Consider the following 20,209-nt stretch of genomic DNA (forward strand, 5'->3'; position numbering starts at 1 on the left):
GTCATGGCGACCCTATGTTCACCCAGAACAAAACACTGATGGGTACCACGCCGTCTTCGCCACCACTGGTGCGCTCAGGTGCATTGTTGCGGCCACTGTGTATCTGGAGTGCCTTCCAACCTAGACGGCTTATCTTCCAGCACTCTGTTGGACAATGTTCTGTTGTGATCCATAGGGTTTCTAATGGCTGATTTCTGGAAGTAGATCTCCAGGCCTTTCTTCCTAGTCTGTCTTAGTCTAGAAGCTCCACTGAAACCTGTCCATCATGGGTGACCCTGCTGGTATTTGAAATCCCAGCAGCATAGCTTCCAGCATCACAGCAACACGCAAGCCACCACAGTAGGACAAACTGATGGACGGATGGTGGATTTCGATATTACGGAGGTAGTATGTACCATATAGTTTGTAACGCCCCGGAGGGTGTTCAACCCTCATCAAACATGGGAATATTTCTAGAGTGAAATGTTTGAATAGTCACATGAGTGGGATCAGTAAATGCTTTAAATAGCTTCACAGGAGTTCTGATTAGGTTTTGCCACCAAATGGGATTGGTGCCAAAGTGAGGAAGAATATTCTGGTTTGCAGAGCTTTATGGATTTCAGGATAGCAGGGATTGAATAAGGATTTGTGATAATACCCATCTTGCAGGGAGTTATTACCCATAAAGCACTCAGGACTGTGTCTGGCACTAAGGACATGCTCAATACATGTTAGCTGTTAGGACTGCTAGTCTTCATCTTTTGCATTGAGGTTTAATTTACATATAATAAAGGGCACTCATTTTAAGTGTACAGTTTGGGGATTTGGATGGTTGTATATAGCCAGTAACCACCATCCCAATAGAGAACATTTCCATCACTCCAGAAAGTTCCTTCATGCCCCCTCCCAGTCTTCCCTGTGCATCACACAGACACTCAGAGGTAACCACATAGCTCTGCTGTTCTAAACCATCTTATGAATGGAACCCTATCGCAGGTACTCTTTTGTGCCTGGCTTCTTTCGCTCAACATAATGTCCATGAGATTCACCGAAGTTGTTGAATGTATCAATGTTGTTGTTAGTTGCTGTCCAGTTATCTCCGACTCATGGTGGCCTTAGGTATAACAGACTGGTGCCCAGTCCTGAGCCATCTTCATGATCATTAGTAGGTTTGAGCCCATTGTTGTGGCTACTGAGTGTACCAATAGTTTATTCCGTTGTATGGAGGTACCCCCTATTGTTCATCCATTCCCTCGTTGATGGGCATTTGGGCTGTTCGTAGTTGGGGCTGTAGTTCCACGGTAAAGACGGACATATGCTTTCGCATCTCTTGGGTCAGTACCAAGGAGTGAAATGGCCAAGTCATAAGGCAGCTCCATGCTTGAGGTTGTAAGAAACTATCAAACTGTTTTCCAAAATTGTAACATTCTTTACCCCCACCAGTAGAGTGTGAGCAATCTGGTTGCTCTGCATTGTTACCAACACTTGTCGATATTCTTATTATCAGTATTAGCAGCACTGATCAGTGTCCCCCCTCCCCCCAGGTGATCCGGACAGACACATTCAAACACCTTCGGCACCTGGAGATCCTACAACTGAGCAAGAACCTGGTTCGTAAGATCGAGGTGGGTGCCTTCAACGGGCTGCCCAGCCTAAACACGCTGGAGCTGTTCGACAACCGGCTGACGACGGTGCCCACGCAGGCCTTCGAGTACCTGTCCAAGCTTCGAGAGCTCTGGCTGCGCAACAACCCCATCGAGAGCATTCCCTCCTACGCCTTCAACCGCGTGCCCTCGCTGCGGCGCCTCGACCTGGGCGAGCTGAAGCGGCTGGAGTACATCTCGGAGGCAGCCTTTGAGGGCCTGGTCAACCTGCGCTACCTCAACCTGGGCATGTGCAACCTCAAGGACATCCCCAACCTGACGGCCCTGGTGCGCCTGGAGGAGCTCGAGCTGTCGGGCAACCGGCTGGACCTGATCCGCCCGGGCTCCTTCCAGGGCCTCACCAGCCTTCGCAAGCTGTGGCTGATGCACGCCCAGGTGGCCACCATCGAGCGCAATGCCTTCGATGACCTCAAGTCCCTGGAGGAGCTCAACCTGTCGCACAACAACCTGATGTCGCTGCCCCACGACCTCTTTACGCCCCTGCACCGCCTCGAGCGCGTGCACCTCAACCACAACCCCTGGCACTGCAACTGCGATGTGCTCTGGCTGAGCTGGTGGCTCAAGGAGACGGTGCCCAGCAACACCACATGCTGCGCGCGCTGCCACGCGCCCGCCGGCCTCAAGGGGCGCTACATCGGCGAACTGGACCAGTCCCACTTCACGTGCTACGCGCCAGTCATCGTGGAGCCGCCCACGGACCTGAACGTGACCGAGGGCATGGCGGCTGAGCTCAAGTGCCGCACCGGCACCTCCATGACCTCCGTCAACTGGCTGACGCCCAACGGCACGCTCATGACGCACGGCTCCTACCGCGTGCGCATCTCGGTGTTGCACGACGGCACGCTCAACTTCACCAACGTCACCGTGCAGGACACGGGCCAGTACACGTGCATGGTGACGAACTCAGCCGGCAACACCACTGCCTCGGCCACTCTCAACGTCTCGGCCGTGGACCCCATGGCGGCCGGCGGCAGCGCGGGGGGCGGCCCCGGGGGTGGCGGGGGCGGGGGCGGCGGCGGCTACACCTACTTCACCACGGTCACCGTGGAGACCCTGGAGACGCAGCCTGGCGAGGAGTCGCTGCAGCCGCGCGGCACAGAGAAGGAGCCGCCGGGGCCCACGACGGATGGAGCGTGGGGCGGGGGCCGGCCCGGGGACGCGGGGGGCGCCGCCGCCTCGTCCACCACGGCGCCCGCTCCGCGCTCCTCGCGGCCCACGGAGAAGGCGTTCACGGTGCCCATCACGGACGTGACGGAGAACGCCCTCAAGGACCTGGACGACGTCATGAAGACCACCAAGATCATCATTGGCTGCTTTGTGGCCATCACCTTCATGGCCGCGGTGATGCTCGTGGCCTTCTACAAGCTGCGCAAGCAGCACCAGCTCCATAAGCACCACGGTCCCACGCGCACCGTGGAGATCATCAACGTGGAGGACGAGCTGCCCGCCGCCTCGGCCGTGTCCGTGGCCGCAGCCGCCGCTGCGGCGGGCGGAAGCAGCGTGGGCGGGGACAGCCACCTGGCCCTGCCCGCCCTAGAGCGCGACCACCTCAACCACCACCACTACGTGGCGGCAGCCTTCAAGGCGCACTACAGCAGCAACCCCGGGGGCGGGGGCTGCGGGGGAAAGGGGCCACCGGGCCTCAACTCCATCCACGAACCTTTGCTGTTCAAGAGCGGCTCCAAGGAGAACGTGCAAGAGACGCAGATCTGAAGCCGGGCGCGAGGAACCCTTCGCCCAGGCACGGGGGACGGGCCAGACTCAGGACCCCCTTCCGTGTCGCCCACCCGCCCTCCCGGACACGCAGAGGAGGTGCGGAAAGGCGGGCAGTAAGCCCCAGCTGCTCCTGGACTCCACCCAGCGGCCAGGCGGCAAGGACAGGGCCGCCTCCAGGAATGGGTTCTCCGTGGGCCTTCTAGCCGCGCGTCCCCGGTGACCGACAATTTAGGAGAAAGGCCAGAACCCTGGGTTTTTTCTCCTTGCTCTCCTGACCACCCTGCCCAGCCCTCCGCCTTCTTCCAGGGGAGAGAGGAGCTTTTTGGAGGGGTGTCCTATCCCCTCGCCCCGCCAACTACCCTCCTTTTATGGTTCATTTTTTTTGCAGTTTGACGCCAGCCCCTCCCTCCCACCCCTCTGCCCTGGAAACTGAAGAGACAGAACGCGTCGTCCGAGCCTCCCTGACACCCTGGGCCCTGTCTCCCAGCGCTAAGCTCCACTCCAGACCTGCCCTCCTTGGCTGAGGGGGGGCAGTCCCACCCCTTCGCCCTCGCCGGTGCCCTAACCCACCCCACAGACTCTTTTGATACTGAAGGGAGGTTTGCGTCAACGACTACCTGCTCTGTAATTACTTAAAAAAAAAAAAAAAAAAAAAAACACGGAAAAAGTAAAAAAATATATTTTTTGGGGTTATGAACAAAATGAAGGTGAGGTGGGGGTGGGGTGAAAGGCCAGAAAACTCAAGTGTCCCAGGGAGCACAGTCCAGAAGGTGGGCAGGGATTGGTACCCCCGGGTCGAGAAGGCCCCTTCTTTCACCCTGTCTGTGGCGTCCAGGAGGGACCTGAAGCCCCAGATGGGTCTCAGTCTCACCCCTGCATGTGACACTGGTAATGTCCTCCTCACTTCCCAGAGGTCCCTGGGTGGCTCAAATGGTTTGCACTTAGCTACTAACCAGAAGGTTGGCTGTTCGAACCCACCCATTGGTACTGCGGAGAAAAGACTGGTGGTCAGATTCCATAAAGATTGTTGTTGCATGCCGTCGTTCCGACTCATTTCGACCCTATAAGACAGATAAGAACTGCTCCATAGGGTTTCCTAGACTGTGATCTTTATGGGAGCAGATCACCAGGTCTTTTCTCCCTCGGAGCTGCTGGTGGGTTCAAATTGTCAACCTTTTGGTTAGCAGCCGAGTGCTTAACCACTGGGTCACCAGGGCTTTGTAAAGATTACAACCAAGAAAACCTTATGGGCAGTTCTACTCTGTAACACATGGGTTGCCATGAATTGGAATCACTCCATGGCAACAGGATTAGTTATTTTGGTTTTCACTTCACAGCAGAGGAAACTGAGGGGGCCTGAACCAGGATGTGCTGGTCTCGACCCCAAAGCCACTCAAGACACTGCTGCAGTAGAAAGAGGGTTGTGTGGGGGGGGGGGGAGGGTGGCGTGACTGGGGGAGGGGGGAACGGGGAGTGTACCGGCTGTAGCCAAGGCCCCAGGAGCATGAGGGAAGCTGTTTGTTCCTTGTTTTTTAGTGAAGTGGCAGGAAGGACTCTGTCCAGGCCTGGGGAGCAGAGGGGACAGGGAGAGGGGACACCGCTGCCTAGAAGGGACAGAGCCCTCTGCCAGGGGCAGCTGCTGGGCAGAGGGAGTGCGTGATGTCTAGGGGAGACCCAGGCACCCACGTCTCAGCCGAGAGAGACAGAGACAGAGGAGAGAGACAGCTGCCTGTCTAGATAGGTGAGGACAGAGGGGTGAGCAGAGCCTGAGGGGGCCTGACAGCTGCATACCACAAGAGGGAGGCACCCCTTCCAGGCCCCCCTGCTCCCCTCACGTGGGCAGACACCGTGGAACACCAGCCCAGGTCAAGTGACGACCATGGGGGGGCGGGGCGATGGGCAGAAAGGGCTTAATTGGGGAGGCCTGAGGAGGCCTGCCGGCACCTCTCCCCTGACTGTTCCTGCCCCTGTAGCATCTTGTCTCACCCCACTGGGGCTCTTAAGGCACATTCTCCTCTTATCAGGCCCCCCCCCACCCCCGCCAGCCTCCCCAGGCGGCGAGGTGTCTGGGGTCTCAGGCCCTATCAGTTTGCAACTATCTGCTTCCGCCACTACCACCTGTCAACTTAGGACTCTGGGCGTCCCCAGGCCCCCAGCCTCCCTTTCATGCTCCCTTTTCCTCTTGGTCCCTTTCAGCGCGGATCCTGGTTGCCATGGAAACACTGCAGCGGGTACCAGGTGGTAGTTGGGGGCAGGGCTCGGGGCTGCCTCAGCCTCCGCCATTTCTGTGCCAGGCACCCCAGAGGCGCAGTAGCCGGGCAGGGCGCGTTCTGGGGGCCACTCAGGAACTCTCCAGGCCTCGGGCCATCTCTTTGGCCCCTGGAGTTGGGCGGGGAGGGAAGGGCATGGTAGTGAGGATGTAAGGGGGGGTGTGGCTGATCGCATCTTGGCGCGGGAGAGCGAAAGGTGAAAAGTCAAGGTGAACTGAAGGACAATGAGAGGAAGGAGGGAGGTGCTGGGTAAGGCCTGGGAGCTGGGGGATGCGAGGAGGGGCCGGGCCACGACTAGGGCCCACTGGAGCAAGGGCATGGCTAGGGCAGGTTGGGGAAACGCAGGAGCTGGCGGGGCTGAGGCCACCCGAGGACCAGCTAGGCGGACCAGCCAGGCGGGTTGGGGAGAAGAGGCAGACTGGGTCCAGGCTGGGGACAGAACTGCAACAGACCAGGCCAGGAGGAGACGTAGCAGGGGCAGGGAGGGCTGGAGACAGAGAGACAAAGAAGAGAGAGCCCCGCGGTGGAGACTCAGAGAGAACCGCAGGGAGGGACAAGGGGTCCGCACAGGGAGTCGCAGGGAGCCAGAATCCACTCGGCAGTAACGGGTTCAGAGCTTTTTGTTCTTTTCTTTTTTTATGGACAAGAAGCACACTGGTGCCAAGGCGGAGGGAGAGACCCAGAAAGAGGACCAAGCTGAGAGTCCAGAGTCCCCTATTCCCAGCTCCTCCCGCTCCCTCCCAGCACTCTCAACCCCCACCCCAAGCAGGATGCAGTTTCCATGGCAACCTGGCCGGCCCGAAGGGGGCGGGGGACTGCAGAGGAAATTTTCCACAACAGCAAGAAGGGAGGAGGGTGCAAGGCAGGAAGGTGGCCCGGATAGAGTGGGGGCCATGCGGGGCCCCTGAGTCTCAAACCAGCACACTCAGGGCACCTCAGAGGGAAGGGAAGTACCCTCACCCACCCTCATTCCAGCAAACCCACTCCCCCAGCTCAGTGGAAGTTTCCAGAGAGGCCCAAGGGCCAAATGTCCAAAGGTCACCACTGCCCAGGCCTCCTGTGTGTGGTGGCTGGGGGCGGGGGGACAGGGAGAAGCAGCTGGAGCTCGGACATTTGCTGTCAGGTCCAGGCATGGCCCTCGACAGAGCCCCCTGGAGGGTGGGGGTGGTGGGCTACGGACGCCTCGGTGAGTCCTGAGCATCTTGGGCCTCCTTCTCCAGACCTCTTACTTAAGGCCAAGTCCCTGTCCCCCCTCCTCCTGTGTCTTTATCTGTGCCCGCTGGGTCTCCATCCCCTTCTCTCTGGGTCTCCATGCCCCCCTTTCTCTAGGTCTCCGTCCCCTTCTCTCTGGGTCTCTGTCCCCCCATCTCTGGATCTCCATCCCCCTCTTTCTCTGGGTCTCTGTCTCCCTCTCTCTGGGTCTCTGCCCCCCCCACCCTGCCCCCCATCTCTCTGTGGATCTCTGCCCCCCCCCGTCTCTGTCCCTCTCTCTCTAGGTCTCTATCCCCCCTCTCTCTGGGCCTCTGTCCCCCTCTCACAGGTTCTAGCCCTCTCCCCCACCTCTCCCCCAGGACAGTCTCTCGTCTCACACCTGCTGGCTCAGGGGCCAGAACTGGGCCTAGAACTTGTGTTTGTCTGGAATCGGGACCAAGGACGAATGGCAGGGACTGTGCCCCCCTCTCTGCAGCTCCAGGATCTTGCTGCCCTCAGGGAGAGGTCAGTGACCTCGTCAGGTCCAGAAGGGCTCCTGAAAGATTTTGCTTTGCTCTCAGCTGCTGTATCTCAGACAAAACCCTTAGCCTCTCTGGGTCTCAGTTCACCCACACGTAAAAGGAGACAGGCGCATACGGCCTGTGAAGGAATTGGGAGGCAGGGGGCCAAGCCCTCTCCCATACCCTCTCCCATCTCTCCCCTCTTCCAGGCACCCTGATGTGGTGGTGGAAGTGGCCCACCCCAAAATAATCCATGATTCTGGGGCACACATCCTGCGCCACGCGAATCTGCTGGTAAGCCCCTCCTTGTGACCCCAGGACCTTGTCCCTTCAGCCTCAACCCCACCTCATCCACACGCCCTGACCTCAGCCCCTCCCCCATTCATGCATCCCCAGGTGGGGTCCCCCTCAGCCCTGGCTGACCAGGCCACAGAGCAGCGGCTCCAGGAGGCCTCCCATCGCTGGGGCCATGCCGTGTTTGTCGCCCGGGGGGCCCTGTGGGGCTCTGAGGACATCACCAGATTGGACAAGGCAGGGGGCCTTCAGGTGAGGGCCTATAGGGCTCCCTGGGAACTGGGAGGGGGCCTGCAGAGGCCCCCTGACCCCAGGTCTTGCTTCCAGAGCCTCCGCGTCACCATGGCCACACACCCCGATGGCTTCCGGCTAGAGGGGCCCCTGGCCGCAGCCCCCAGGACTGGGCCCCGAACGGTGCTCTACCAGGGACCTGTCCGAGGCCTGTGCCCCTGGGCCCCCCGCAACTCAAACACCATGGCAGCTGCTGCCCTGGCTGCCCCCAGCCTGGGCTTCGACCGCGTCATCGGGGTGCTGGTGGCTGACCTCAGGTGAGCCCAGAGCCCAGCCGAGCCGAGCCGAGGAGGGGATGGCGCGAGCCGAGGCCTAGCCAGCCCAACTAACCACCCTGCCCGCCCCAGCCTCCCGGATATGCACGTGGTGGATGTGGAACTAAGCGGACCCCCGGGCCCAGCAGGCCGCAGCTTTGTCGTGCACACCCGCAGAGAGAACCCTGCTGAGCCAGGCGCTGTCACCGGCTCTGCCACGGTCACCGCCTTCTGGCGCAGCCTCCTGGGTGCGGCTGTGCCCCTCCCCAGTGTCAGGGGCCCCTCCTGCCCTGAGGCCTGGGCACCTGTGTTCCACAGAGTGTGGGTTTCAGGCTCTGCCTGGTTCTGATTCTGTCCCTTCTGGTTGGTCTGTATTTGAGGCTCCTTAACTGTCTCCCCTACAAGTCTTTGAAACTTCATATCTCTCTCTCTGTCCATGTCTCTCTTCTGGATCTCTGTTCCCCTCCATCTAGGTCTTTGTTCCCCTCTGAGTATCTAACCACCTTTCTTTGGGTCTCTGTCTCCCTCGGCCCCCCCCCCACCGCGGCATCTCTGTACCCACTCTCCCTGGGTCCCTGTCCCCCTCTCTCTGGGTCTCCATCCCCTTCCTCTAGGTCTCCATCCCCTCCCTCTAGGTCTCTCTTCCTCTCTAAATATCCGTCCTTTTTTGGGGTCTCTATATCCCTCTCTCTCTGGATCCCTGTCCCCCTCTCTCTGGGTCCCTGTCCTCCTCTCTCTGGGTCTCTGTCCCCCTCTCTCTGGGACTTCTCCCCCCAACCCTGCTGGGATGCTCCTTATATCTATCTCTGTCTCTCTCTCTGTCCCAGTCTTTAATTCTCCGCCTCTCCCCTGCAGGCTGCTGCCAGCTCCCCTCCAAGCCAGGGATCCATCTCTGCTGAGAAGCTTCTTCACTCCCGAGAGAACATCCGCATATCATTTACCCCCCCCACCGCCGTCCCACGCCTCGCCTGGCCTCAGTTTCCCCAGATCTCCCTCCTGTCTCAGTAAAGATCGGTGGCTCCTCCCCCTGCAGAGTCCGGGTGTCTCTCTGGGCTCTAGTTTCCCTCCTGTGACGTCACGCTGCCTCTGCACACCGTACGTGACGCCAAGCGAGAGACTGGCACAAGGGGGGGCGGGGCTGGGGGGGGGCCAATAAGCCAAGCAGCTATCGCGAGAGCTTACGCACTACATTTCCCAGAATCCTCTGGGAAGCCGGGGGCGCAGTAGTACCCACACTGCGCGAGGGGGTGGGCCTCTAAGAGGTGTATTTCCGGGTTCGCCGCAGAGGCCGACGGAAGTTGTAGTCCCACCTTATTTAGCTGTGACTGTCCACGCGGCCCGGTCGTTCCGTACGCAGCCTGCGCTTCCGCGGGAGCCACCGGGAGTCGTAGTCCGGCACGCGGGGGCCGCCGGGAGCTGTAGTCCGTCCGGCCGGCCCAGTCAGCGCCGCGCTGCCCGCCCAGCATTCGGAACACAGAGCCACCGCCCAGGGGGATGCGGGAGCCCCTGGCTCGGGGGAAAGGAGAGGCAGGCGGGGTGAGCGGCGTTGCCAGGCAACGGGCGAGCGCCGCGGTTGGGGTACGGGTCAGGGAAAGGGGTTCTACTGCTTGATGTACGGGGAAGGGGCTTGGTTACCAGGTGATACTAGGAGGGGACCCTGTTGCTTAGTGACTAGCTAGTGGGCCCTGTTGCCAGGTGACAGGAGAAAACCTTGTTGTTTAGTGACAGGGGAGGGGGAGTCTTCTGTCGCTAGGCGACCAGAAGAGACCCTGTTACCTAGAGACAGCGAAGGAGGAGTCCTCTATTGCTAGATAACCAGAATAGAGACTTGGTTACCTAGTGAGGTGGGGGTGGAGGTCCTCTGTTGCTAAGCAACCAGGGAGGGGTTCTGTTACTTAGGGACGGGGGGCGTTTCTCTGTTGCTAGGTGACCAATATAGGGACCCTTTTACTTATGGATGTGGTGGGGGGGTCCCCTGTTGCTAGGTGGACAGGAGAACCTTGTTTTTAGGGGCAGGGAATGGAGATACCTCTGTGCCTACGGAGCAGGTCGGGGCCCAGTGTCCTCCCAGGCTCCCCCAAGTCCCCACCTCAATGGCGGTGCCCCCAAGGGCCTGCTGGGAGGTTGGGCCTCAGCCTCTGGGCCTCCAGATCCTAATCCCTGAGTCCCACTCCTCCCCGCCCCCCCACCGCAGGAGCCAAGGACGTTATGTCCCAGGCCCCAGGAGCCCGGCAGAGCCAGCCCTCCGTGTACCACGAGCGGCAGCGCCTGGAGCTGTGTGCCGTCCACGCCCTCAACAACGTCCTGCAGCAGCAGCTCTTCAGCCAGGAGGCTGCCGATGAGATCTGCAAGAGGTGACTGTCACCCACCCGAACTGCTGGCACCTGGAGACACAGGGCTCAGAGAGGCAATGCCACTCGCCTGGGTCTCACAGGGAGGCAGGGCAGAGCCAGGGGGGCTTTCTGTCCTGCTCACCCCACCTGGGCTGGTGGAGATGTTCCTCCTGTTCCTCTCTGCCCCCATGGCCTCAGTCCCAGGTCAGGCCTCACCCTCTCTCATCTGGACCCTTGTCCCAGCCTCCTTGCTGGGCTTCCAGTTTCCAGTCTTTCCCTTCTAGTTTGTCCTGCGTTTGACCCCAGAGCTGACCCTGCTCACATCCCTCCCATGGCTCGCCAGTAACCCTGGAACAAAGCCCAGCCCCACAGCCTGAGATCCAAGGCCTGTGTGCTCTAGTCCCTACCCAGCTCTAAAGCTTTGTCTCTCACTGCACCCCTCAACTCAAACTGCTTGTCTTAGTTACCTAGCGCTGTTGTAACAGAAACATCACAAGTGGGTGGCTTTAACAAACAGAAATTTATTTTCTCACAGTTTAGGAGGGCTGGAAATCCAAATTCAGGGCTCTGGCTTTAAGGGAAGGCTCTCTCTCTCTGCCCTGGGAGAAAGTCCTTATCTCTTTTTAGCTTCTGTTCCTTGGTTCCCTGGTGATCATGTGGCATGTATCTTCCCCTCTGTTTGTGCTTGCTTGCTTAATCTGCTCTCTTATATCTCAAAAAAGGTTAATTTATGATACACCCTACTGCCTCATTGACATAAGAAAGTAAACCTATTCCTGAATGGGACTGTAACCACAAGTATACAAAACCATTGCCTTCAGGTTGATTCCAACTGCCCCATAGGGTTTCCTAGGCTGTAATCTTTACAGAAGCAGATTGCCACATCTTTCTGCCATGGAGCAACTGGTGGGTTCCAACTGCCAAGCTTTTGGTTAGCAGCTGAGTACTTAAGCACTGCATCACCAGGACTCCTTTACCACAGGTATACCCATTGCCATTAAGTCAATGGAACTGCCCTATAGGGTTTACTAGGCTGTAATCTTTATGGAAGCAGACTGTCACATCTTTCTCCTATGAAGCTGCTAGTGAGTTAGCAGCCAGGCACTTACCCACTGAGCCACCACGGGGCCTTTGCACAAGCTATTCTTTCCTGCTGGCATAGCTTCCTCCTTTCTGCAGCCTGGCATGGTTCTCCTCACTGTTCAAGATTTCACACATCATTGCTTTATTACTGCTTTACCTTCTGCTCTTCCCCTCCTCTCTGTCCCTGCAGCACCAGCCCCAACTCGGGCCCTGATCTCTCCAGCCTGTAATCACACCCTAGCCTCCCAGCCTGTCCCCCATAAGGTGCCAGAATAGTCTTTCTCCCAGACCTCCCAGTGTCTTCAGGTTGAGTCCCAGCCCTCAGACTGGTTCTTATACAATGTATTCAGCTCCTCCATCATCCAAATCAGGGATTAATCAGCTCTTTCATGCTAAGACTATGCTGGAGGCCCAGAAGTGAATCAGACAGAGTCTGACCCTGCGGGAGCCCTCGATCTGGGAAGGGAAACAGAGACACAGGAAAATAATCCTTAGACTTTCCCCTACTCTGTCCCTCCCCTGCCCTATCCACTGAGGGTGCAGATAGAGAACAGAGGGACTGTTGTTCAGAGGATGCGGGGCCCAGAAACAAGTGGTGACAGGCTGGGCCTCCCGGGCTGGGAGAACAGCTGGAGGGAAGGCTGAGAGGCTGGAACATTGGTGATGGGGTTGGGGAACAGGTGGCTGGGAAGGGGTGGGGCGAGGCTGAGGCTAAGCGGTGTGCAGGGCCTCGAATGCCAAGTTGAGGGGCTGAGAGTTCATCCTGAAGGTACTAGGGAGCCAGGGAGGGCTGTGAGCAGGGGAGAGGGAGGGCCAGCTCTGAGTGTAGAAAGAGCCCTGCAGGGCCATGTAGGAGATGGACTGGAGGGAGAGACTGGAGGCCAGGGAAGAGGTTGGGGTGAGGGTTCAGATGGGAGAAGACAAAGCCCGAGCTGAGGCCTTGGGAACATGGCAGAGAGAGTCACCAGGCAGGAGGGACAGGGCCTAGGGGCTGACGAGTTGTGGGGGTTGAAGAGAGGAAACAGTCCAAAGGTTGGGTTGACTCTCCTGCTTTGTAGGGAGGGTGAGCCCTTTCCAGGGACTCCCCAACTCAGGCACTGACCACCCCCAAACAGGTTGGCACCAGACTCCCGGCTGAACCCCCATCGCAGCCTCCTGGGCACCGGCAACTATGATGTCAATGTGATTATGGCTGCCCTACAGGGGCTGGGCCTGGCCGCTGTGTGGTGGGACAGAAGGAGGTAGGACCCAGAGCGCTGCATCATGGGAGCTGGGCCGGGCACAGAGGGCCACTTAGTAAATGGGAAATAAAGCAGGGAAGAGGGTGGCTGAGGGCATGGGTGGATAGGAGGAAGGAAGGGTAGATGGTAGATGGTGGATGGATGGTTGGTAGATGGGTAGAAGAGGGGGGTGACTAAATGGTCAATGGGATGAGTTGATGAATGAATGATGATTAGATTGATGGTAATTGGGTGAATAAATGAATGGGTGGTTGGGTTATGAAGTGCATGAATAGATGATGGGTGACTGAGTAATAATTGGTGGGTGTGGAGAGAAAATAGGTAGTTGAGTAGTTGGATGGATGGATGGATGGATGGATGGATGTTGGGTGGACGTGTGGGTGGGTGAATGGGGTGGTTGAGTGATAAAGGATAGATTCTTGGTAGGTTAAAAAAAAAAAAAAAGTTGCTGTCGAGTTAATTCCAACTCATAGAGACCCTATAGGACAGAGTAGAACCACCTCATAGGGCTTCCAAAGCTGTAAACTTTATGAAAGCAGACTGCCACATTTTCTCCTGCAGAGTGGCTAATGGCTTACAAACCACTAACCTTTCAGTTAGCAGCCAAGCTCTTTAACCACTGTACTACCAAGGCTCCTTTGTTGGTAGGTAAACCCAAAAACCAAACCTGTTGCCATCAAGTCGATTCTGACTCATAGCAACCCCACAGGACAGAGTAGAGCTGCCCCATAGGGTTTCCAAGGAGCAGCTGGTGGATTCAAACATGCCAACCTTTTGATTAGCAGCCAACCTCTTAACCACTGCACCACACGGGCTAGGTAAAAACCAAAAAAATACCATTGCCGCTGAGCCAATTCTGACTCATAGCAACCCTATAGGACGAGTAGAATTGCCCCATAGGGTTTCCAGGGAGCAGCTGGTGGATTCGAACTGCCAACCTTTTGGTTAGCAGCCATAGCTCTTAACCACTACGCCACCAGGGTTTCCATAGTGAATCAATAATGGATAGGTTGATGGTGGATGGGTAGAGAATGGATGAGGAGTTGGGTGGATATGTTGTTAGGTAGGTGGCTGTCTGGCTGGTGTTTGGGTGGGTAGATGGATGGATGAATGGGTATGGATAGTAGAAGGGTAGTTGGATAGTGAATGGTTCTTAGGTGGTTGATGGGAGGTTTGGACAGACGGCTGGGTGGTTGGGTAAATGGGTGGATAGATGGATGGTGGATAACACATAGATCAGTGGTGACTGTGTAAAGAGTAGATAGAGGTTGACTGGATGGGTAGAAGGTTTGGTTGAGTGGATGGAAGTTGGATGGATGAGTGGAAGGTTTGGTTGGGTGGGTGAATGAAAGGAAAGTGTGGGTTGATTAAGGAAAGTCCTTGGGTGGGCTCAGGAGGCCACCCCTGCCCACACCCACCTGGGACTCACACTCTCAGTAACATTTGACCAGTGGATACACACTGGGAACCATTGTGTCCTCCCCCCGACACAGGCCCCTGTCCCAGCTGGCCCTGCCCCAGGTGCTGGGGCTGATCCTGAACCTGCCCTCGCCCGTGTCGCTGGGACTGCTGTCCCTGCCACTGCGCCGGCGGCACTGGGTGGCCCTGCGCCAGGTGGACGGCATCTACTATAACTTGGACTCCAAGCTGCGGGCACCCGAGGTCCTCGGGGACGAGGACGGCGTCAGGTAAGCCAGGGCAGCAGTGACTGTGAGGTCATGCCTGGGCGTTTGAACTCCATGTCCCAGAAGGGACCACCAGGCTCCCATGCCTCAGCCTCCCCCTTCCTCCCACACAGGGCCTTCCTGGCAGCTGCACTGGCCCAGGGCCTGTGTGAGGTGCTGCTGGTGGTGACCAAAGAGGTGGAGGAAAAGGGCTGCTGGCTGCAGACAGACTGACCCCACGGAGGAGGACCACAGCCACCTTGGGGCTCATCTGCTGCCTGCCTGGTGTGGTCCATGTTGGCTGCCTGTGCCAGGGGAGGGCCAGGCCCCCGCTCCCTGGACCCCTTGGAGACCAACCCCTTCCCCATGCCCTTGCCCCCCAGTGCTGCTGCTGCCTCAGTAAACCTGCTGATTTGCTCTCAGCCTGCCTGTGTCTGACTTTTGGTTAGCAGCTGAGCCATTAACCATTGTGCCACTAGGGCTCCTTCCGTAAAGATTACAGCCAAGAAAACCCTGTGGGACAGTTCTCCTCTGTCTCATGGGGTCACTATAAGTTGGAACGGACTCTAAAGCACCCAACAACAACATTAGACGATGAAGAGTGGGGGGAGGCCCTTTCCGGAACTAGAGATCACTGGGAACGAGGCCTGGGGCATTTAAGGCACATATATTTGTCACAGTTGTTTGAGGAGGTGATAAGAGATGAGGGAGAATCCTGGCCAGGAACCAGAGCAGGCAGGGCCTCGAGTGAGCTGAGCACCAGGCCGAAGGCTGATGGGAGCAGGCAGTGGGGAAGGGAGGCTATGAGCAGGCAGGGTAGGTCAGCTCTGGGTATAGGAAGACCCCTCTGGGGCCCTGTGGGGATGGACTGGAGGGGGAGACCGGAGGCCGGGAGGCTGGGGGGAGGGTCCTGAGGTTGAGGACGGGGTGACAAAGAGGAGGTGACTAGGAAGAGTGAGAGGACATGACTGGGCCTGGGGGACTCTGGGGGGTGGGGAGGGAGAGAAGAGGATACCAGGAGTTTGGCCCTGTGACTGGGTAGAGGGGTAAAGGGAGGGACAGTGGGGTCACCCCATGCACTGAGAACCTGGAAGGAGGAGTTTGGGGGGATGCTGTGCTCGGTGGGGATGTAGAGGAGGGGACATCGAGGAGTGGGGACCCAGGAGATGGAGTCAGGAGTTGAGGGGGCTGTCACCCCAAGGTGATGGAGAGGCTGTGGGGGGTGAGAGGCAGGGGGTACCCGGTATGGGTATACCTCTACCACTCAGCCTCAGGCTGGACTCCACCCAGGCAGACAATTCATCCAAGGACAAGAAAGACACAAGCTCAGCCCTGACTCTGGAACAGGGTGGAGCAACCACGGCCACAGGACACCTCATAAAAGCCTGGGCGTCAGACACGGGGTGTGAGGCTCTGGTCTCCAAGATGTCGAAGGTCAGAGGGCAGGTAGAAAAGTAACAAGCCAAACACAGCACAAGAGGAAAAGTCCACTGGGGCCCAGGCACCCCGACTCCCAGGGCGACCCTTGTGCCCCGTCCTGCCCAGACCCTGTGCTTTCTTCCTGGTGGCCTGCCTCCCTCTGTCTCTTTCTCTAACCCTGTCTCTCCCTTTGTCTCTCTTTGTGTGAGTCTCTCTGTCTCCCTCTATCTCTCTGTGCCTTTGCCTTCATCTCTGTGTCTCTCTTTGTCTCTATTTCTCTCCTTATATCTCTCAGCCTCCACCACCCTCTCTGTCTCAGTCTCTCTTGCTGTCTGACTCAATCTGTCTCTTTTTCTCTGTGTGTCTTTCTCCATTTTTCTAGGTCTCTCTCTGCCTCTCACCTTCTGAGTGGCTCTGCCTCCCTCTTGGCCCCCCCTTGGTGTCTGTCCTCGGTCCCATCTCTGGTCCCAGACAACCTGGCGGGCCTCCTGAGTGTTTCTATTCTCGGGCTGAGTGGCAGGGCTGTGTGATCTCCCCAGATGCAACCTCGGCTCTGGCCAAATATGGTCGGGTTGAGGGGGTGAGGCTCGTCATGGGTGCTGGGGGCAGGGGCCCTTCCCCTCCTGCTCCTGGCTTCTTGATGTGCTGGCCTGGACACTGATTGAGAGCTTACTGTTTGCAGGATGTCCCGTCCAATCACGCTGCCCCTTCCACTTTTTAGGGGAGCAACTTCTCCGGGGTCCCCACTTCTCAGGGAAGCAACACGGGACTCAGAGGGCTGCCTCCTGCCCGGAGGCACCCTGCGGGCGGGACCCAGGGCTGCCCATTGTTGAGGGGTACCCCAGGCAAAAGCTCAGGGGCCTCTTGGCGTCCAAGGAGGGGTGGAGGAAGGGCTTGCAGTCACGGGGCAGGTGCGGGGGTGGGGGTGGATGCTGTATGACAGCTGTCCCCGCGCCCCCCAATGCCGACAGCTGAGGCCCGATTTAGCTCCTGGAGCTGGGATCTGGCCTGATAAGGCGGTGGGGGAGGACGGCCCCGCCCCCGGGGTGCCCCTTAAATCGCCGGGCCAAGCCCGGGGAACGGCCGCCGCCGACGCCAGGTGAGAGCGGCCGGGCTCCGGCCTCGACTTCCCCGCCGCCCCGCCCGCTCAGCGGTCTCTCCTGTTTCTGTCTCTGTGTGTTTCTCTCTCTGTCTCCCTGGCTCTCCATCTCTTTCTCTGTCTCTTCGTCTCTCCCCTCCTGTATCGCCATCTCTTTCTGTCTTTCCACCTCTCTCTGTCTCTCCTTGACCTTCTCTTTGTGTCTCTGTCTCTCAACTCCCCATCTCTCTATTTCTGTTTCTTCTTCTCCCCTCTCTCTCTTCCTTTCTTTCTGTATCTGTTTCCCCTTGTCTATCTCTCCCCTTCTGTTTCTCCTTCTCTCTGTCTCCTCCTCTCTCCATTTCTCTCTTCATCTCTCCCTGTTTGAGTCCCTTTGTCTCTTTCTGTCTCTCTCCCCTGCTCTCTCTCTTTTGTCTTTGTCTCTTTCTGTCTGTGTTGCTGTGTCTCTCTCTTCCTGTCTTCCTCATCTGTCTCTGTCTCTTGCTCTCTGCCTGTCTCTGCTTGACCTTCTTTTTGTGTGTGTCGGTCTCTCTTCTCCCCAGCTCTCTGTATATCTCTGTCTCTTCCTCCCACCTCTGTCTCTCTGACTCTCTCTCTTACTCTCTCACTTTCTTTCTCCAGCTTCCTGTCCATCTCATCTTTCTCCCTGTCTCTCTCTCTTCATCTCTCTCTCTGCCTCTCTCTTTCCATTTCTCTCTGCCTCTCTCCATTTCTCTCAGTCTCTCTCTTCATCTCCCTGCCTTTCTCCATATCTCTCCATCTCTTTTTCTCTCTCCCTTTCTTACAGTTTCTCTCAGTCTCTCAGTCGCCTTGTCTCTCTCTGACTCCACCTCTCTCTCCAACTTGGCCGGCTCAGATGGAGGTGGAACCCCTGGGCCCTCTGCTGCCATTTTCTGCTGAATAAAGCTGTTTCTGTCCTCAGCTCTCTCCGCTCCTCTCGCCTCCTTCTTTCCTTCCTCAATCTCCTGCCTCTGAGCTCAGCACCCCTAGCCCTGGTCCTGGGTGGGTGGGGCACTCCTCCCTCCCAGAGACAGCAAGAAACAGAGGCTGAGGGACAGATGAAGACACAAGGGGAGAAAGAGAGAAATTAACACAGAGGGAGAACCAGAGACAGAGAGAGACAGGCAGAGATGGGGGGACATAAACCCAGAGACAGGTCCCCTCAGTGAGACAGCAGGCAGGACACAGGGACACAGGGACAGAGAGAATGAGGGAGGGAGAAGGGGAGATGTAAACTCAGAGACAGGGAGATGGCAGAGATTCAGAGACAGAGAGACATAGGGGCACAGAGACCAGGCAGTGCCCCTTTCTCCTCCCCGCACGTACAAACCAGCAGGCAAAGTCTGGGCAGGGCTGGGCAGTCTCCCCTTCCCCCCTCCATGCACCCCTACCCCTGGCTATGCCAGCCCCAGGACAATGGGCCCTTGTCCCGGCTCCCAGAGACGGGGGTGGGGTGGGCTGGCTACTGGGGAGAAGCGGGGATGCTGCCTGGCTTGTTGCTCTGGGGTCCCCACCTGGCAGCCCAGACTCCACCCTCTGACTCCCCCCACCTTCATCTTCCACCCTCAGACCCCCCTTCCCGCCTCACTCTGATCCACGTTTCCACCCTCTGACTCCCCTTTCTCCTTCATCCTCATTTTGGCCTCCCATCCCAGGGTCTCTCATTCCCCACCTGCTTTCTGCTCTGCCTGAGGAAGGGAATGGGCATTTATCCAGCACCTGCTGTATGTACTTTCTCACCTCTCCTCACAGCCTCCGGTCTGCCCTGTCGTCTGCCTGTTTTTCTGTGCTCCTGGCTCCCTTCCTAGCAAGGCAATGGGCATTTATTAAGCACCTACTCTTTTAGCACTGGTACTGGGTGACTCTTTGACAGGCAATCTCCAAACACTGCCTCCATGTCTTACACCCTTTTTGCTCCAGTGTCTTTTCCTTCCTGATTCTTTCTCTCCTGTCTGATTTCTGTAGTCCACTCCCAGGAAGAAAAATGGGCATTTGCCAAGTACTCACTATGTGCCAGGGAATTTACAAACAATATCTCCCTCTTAGTACACTCTTTCTTCCATTCAGTTCCTTGCTTTTCTCTTCCATTGGTTTCCTCTCTTTTTCTGACTTGTCTTCTCTATCCCTGGGGAAAATGGATATATATTGAGCATCTACTGTGTACCAGGCACTTTACATACCTTCTCTCCTGTCCTTACACCCTCTTTCTTCCCCTTCCCTCCTTTGTCCTCTCCTTGTCTTTCTCTGCCCTCCTCCAAGGTGAGGAACACATTAATTGAGCACCTCTGGTGTACCAAGCAATTCACATGCTTTCTCTCCTCTCGCCCTCCCATCTCCAGTGACTCGTGGTCTCTGCTGACTTTTGCTTTGTCCTGCTCTCTGCCAGGGAAGGAAATAGGCACTTATGGAGTGTCTGCTTTGTGCCAGGCAATTTGCATAAACTCACCTCTCCCCTTAAGACCTCATTTCTCCTTGTTTCTGGCTTCTCCTCCTTCTTTCTGCTTCATTTGCCTTTTTGGGGGACAGAAATGAGCCTTATGGAGTACCTGTTGTATGCCAGCTGATTAACATTGCATCTTATCTCCTCTTGCCTCTTTCTCCCCATTTCTCTTTCTCTCTGTCAGCTTCTTCTCTCTGCCTTCTGGGCCCTCTTTTGGGGAAGAGAATGGGCATTTATTGAGCGCCGCCTGTGTGCCCCATGATTTGCCTGCACTGCCCTCTCCCCGTGTGTCCTCCCTCGGCACAACTCCTCTCTCTGTTCCTCCTCCTTCTGAGCCTCCAACCTCAGCGCCTCCTCTCTGCATGCAGCCTCAGCCATCAGCCTTCTCTCTCTCCTCCAAGGAAGACAGCGTACATTCACTGAGTGTGTCCTGCATGCCCACTCCCTCACCGGCACATGCTCACCCCCTCACCCCCCATCTTCTCTCATCTCCCATGGCTTCTTCTCTACGCTGGCTTCTCTGCTGCCTCTGGCCCTGGAAGCTCTCTCCTGCTGTGTGTGCCTCCTTCACATATGCAGCAGTCTCCTCACCTCACAGGCTCTGTTCTCCCTTCTCTTCTTTGCTTGCTTCCGGTATGCTCGCTGCCAGGGAGAATAAGCATTTATGGAGCACCTACTGTAAACCAGCTGCTTTACATATATTGACTCCTTCCAACAAAGCTTCTCTTCTCCTTTTATTTCTCCCCTCTA

The 20,209-nt window shown here is 57.3% G+C and overlaps 3 protein-coding genes across 5 annotated transcripts in view; all 3 read left to right on the plus strand.

Moving 5' to 3' along the window:
* Positions 1-3,713, plus strand: part of LRRC4B (leucine rich repeat containing 4B) — a 55,412-nt gene extending 51,699 nt beyond the window's left edge. The window contains exon 4 of the mRNA XM_049900599.1: positions 1,524-3,713. Within this exon, the coding sequence (XP_049756556.1) occupies positions 1,524-3,356 (1,833 nt within the window). The 3' untranslated portion in view covers positions 3,357-3,713. The remainder of the gene's footprint in view (positions 1-1,523) is intronic.
* Positions 3,714-6,760: 3,047 nt separating this feature from the next.
* ASPDH (aspartate dehydrogenase domain containing) lies at positions 6,761-9,079 on the plus strand. The gene is made up of 7 exons (XM_049901443.1): positions 6,761-6,815; positions 7,201-7,345; positions 7,551-7,635; positions 7,738-7,887; positions 7,963-8,183; positions 8,274-8,428; positions 9,036-9,079. The coding sequence occupies exons 1-7, from the start codon at positions 6,761-6,763 to the stop codon at positions 9,077-9,079; spliced, it is 855 nt and encodes a 284-aa protein (XP_049757400.1).
* Positions 9,080-9,563: 484 nt separating this feature from the next.
* JOSD2 (Josephin domain containing 2) lies at positions 9,564-15,119 on the plus strand. Of its 3 annotated transcripts, none has more exons than XM_049900568.1 (5): positions 9,573-9,758; positions 10,375-10,534; positions 12,712-12,837; positions 14,331-14,525; positions 14,636-14,943. In XM_049900568.1, exons 2-5 carry the CDS (start codon positions 10,389-10,391, stop codon positions 14,733-14,735), a joined length of 567 nt encoding a protein of 188 aa, XP_049756525.1. In that variant the 5' UTR covers positions 9,573-9,758; positions 10,375-10,388; the 3' UTR covers positions 14,736-14,943. The 3 variants fall into 3 exon arrangements, with proteins under 3 accessions (XP_049756526.1, XP_049756525.1, XP_049756524.1); XM_049900567.1 differs by having other exon boundaries at positions 9,574-9,716; XM_049900569.1 differs by lacking the exon at positions 12,712-12,837 and having other exon boundaries at positions 9,564-9,716; positions 14,636-15,119.
* Positions 15,120-20,209: the final 5,090 nt, after the last annotated feature.

Source organism: Elephas maximus, chromosome 11 (genome assembly GCF_024166365.1).
Source record: "Elephas maximus indicus isolate mEleMax1 chromosome 11, mEleMax1 primary haplotype, whole genome shotgun sequence".
NCBI classification, from domain to species: Eukaryota; Metazoa; Chordata; class Mammalia; order Proboscidea; family Elephantidae; genus Elephas; species Elephas maximus.